Genomic DNA, 1,779 nt, shown 5'->3' with positions numbered 1-1,779 from the left:
CACACACACACACACACACACACACACACACACACACACACGTCCACGTTTAGGCAATGAGAGGAACAGGTCAAAGAAATAATTAAACTGTTTGCACACACAGGTACTCACGTTGAGCCAGGGGTGGTTCATAAACTGAGTGATAGTCATTCTCTCATTAGGGTCTGTTTTCAGCAGCTGTTGGATCAGATCTTTAGCTGCGAGGAAACACACATCACAAAGGTAAARCTATTAGCAGCTGTAGAAGTGAAATAACGTCTCACCTGAAAAGTTTTTATCTGTTCTGGGACAGTCGAGCCTTCAAGTTCCCTGAACACAGAAAGACCCTCGGCCTCTCCTTTTAAATCAGTGGAGACACTGAACCAGAGCCACGCTTAAGGTCCAGAAGTGTCACTGTGGGATGCTACTGCAAATCATAAACTTTACGTTGAGTTAGGAGTAGAGCTGCACGACATATCGATCATCATGGCAAGGTACGTGTACGTCACACTGCAGGAGGCAAATAAAATCAACGTGTTATCTTGGGACTAAACCACTAAACAATAAGTCCTTGCATTTAAATGGTTATGGCCTTTATTTTGACGGGTTCTGGGTGGCTTTGTTTAAAAAAAAAACTAAAACTTTTATTTCGTTGTGAAACTTCTGTGACAATAATTAGCAACGTTTTCGGAGAAGTGTTGTCGGTGAATTCTCGAGCTGTGGAGGAAGACGACGATCTTGAACGAAACGAGGCAGATGAGCAAATTCACAGAGAACTGAAAGGAAAATAGGTCAAATGCTCATATTAAAGTGTGAGAGAAACAGACATGAAGATAGATAAAGAGGCAACATGTTAGATGGTTTGCACACAATAGAAGGAACAGTACTCAGGTCCCTGCTAGGCTTGTCAGAATAAATTTTGCTGGATGATGAAGTGTCTCAGAAATTACTGCGATAAACGATACTATTGTTGTCACGTCACTTATGAAATTTACAGAAGTTCACAAAATTTTCTCCAAGATCTTGCGGCCTTAGTTAGGAGAACGTTCCGATGTTGTGGATAACATTCAGAGATGTTACAAAACCCAGAAATCCCATTAATCTGTAGAGCTCAGTTATTCTGTAGAGCTCAGTTGTAGCTGTACAATCCCACACAGCTCAGACACACAGACCCCTAGTCATCAGAACCAGGATGCTATTTCATCTCGTTTGACCAAAAACCTCGCTGAGAAATTACTAGGTCACATCTGCAGAGTCATTCAGAGAAACCTGGTGGTTTCCTGTTGTCGGTGCTTCATTTTCTCAAGAAAATGATATCAGCGTTGGTGCAGAAACACTGGACAACACAGCTGGTATGTGTGCCACTTGAGATTCTACTTGTTTTGAATAGGGCAAAGCTGAAGAAATAAGAGTGTAGGGTTTTTTTCATTTGCCACAATGACATTTATTTAATGTCTGAGTGAAGGCTTTTACCACACCTCAAAGACTAAGCAGCTACTGCACTCTCAGTTGCAGTTACTCCTTGACTCATTAATTACACACAAACTGAGTTGACAAACAGCTTATAAGGCTTATTATTTATGCTGAAGTCCCACTTCACTCTTTACAGTTTTCTCCTTACGTCTGTGTTGATGTTGAAACTGTTGGATCTGCAGCAGAGTTAGGTTGTCTTGACTGGAGGGGAATTAAACATGGCACAGAAGAATAAATATTTTATATTAGATGAAACAAGACTTATCAATTCAATTTAATTCAATTCAAAATATTTATTGATCCCAAAGTTAAAATAATATATATATA

General features: G+C 39.9%; 1 protein-coding gene across 3 annotated transcripts in view; it reads right to left on the bottom strand.

The window, feature by feature from the left end:
• mapkapk3 (MAPK activated protein kinase 3) overlaps positions 1-1,779 on the bottom strand; it is a 32,237-nt gene that overhangs the window by 4,900 nt on the left and 25,558 nt on the right. For all 3 annotated transcript variants that reach the window (XM_014019313.1, XM_014019312.1, XM_014019314.1), the window contains one exon: positions 112-197. In XM_014019313.1, coding sequence (XP_013874767.1) covers positions 112-197 — 86 coding nt within the window. The remainder of the gene's footprint in view (positions 1-111; positions 198-1,779) is intronic.

Source organism: Austrofundulus limnaeus, unplaced genomic scaffold (assembly GCF_001266775.1).
Source record: "Austrofundulus limnaeus strain Quisiro unplaced genomic scaffold, Austrofundulus_limnaeus-1.0 Scaffold216, whole genome shotgun sequence".
Classification (NCBI taxonomy): domain Eukaryota; kingdom Metazoa; phylum Chordata; class Actinopteri; order Cyprinodontiformes; family Rivulidae; genus Austrofundulus; species Austrofundulus limnaeus.
This window is presented reverse-complemented; position numbering and strand designations above follow the sequence as displayed.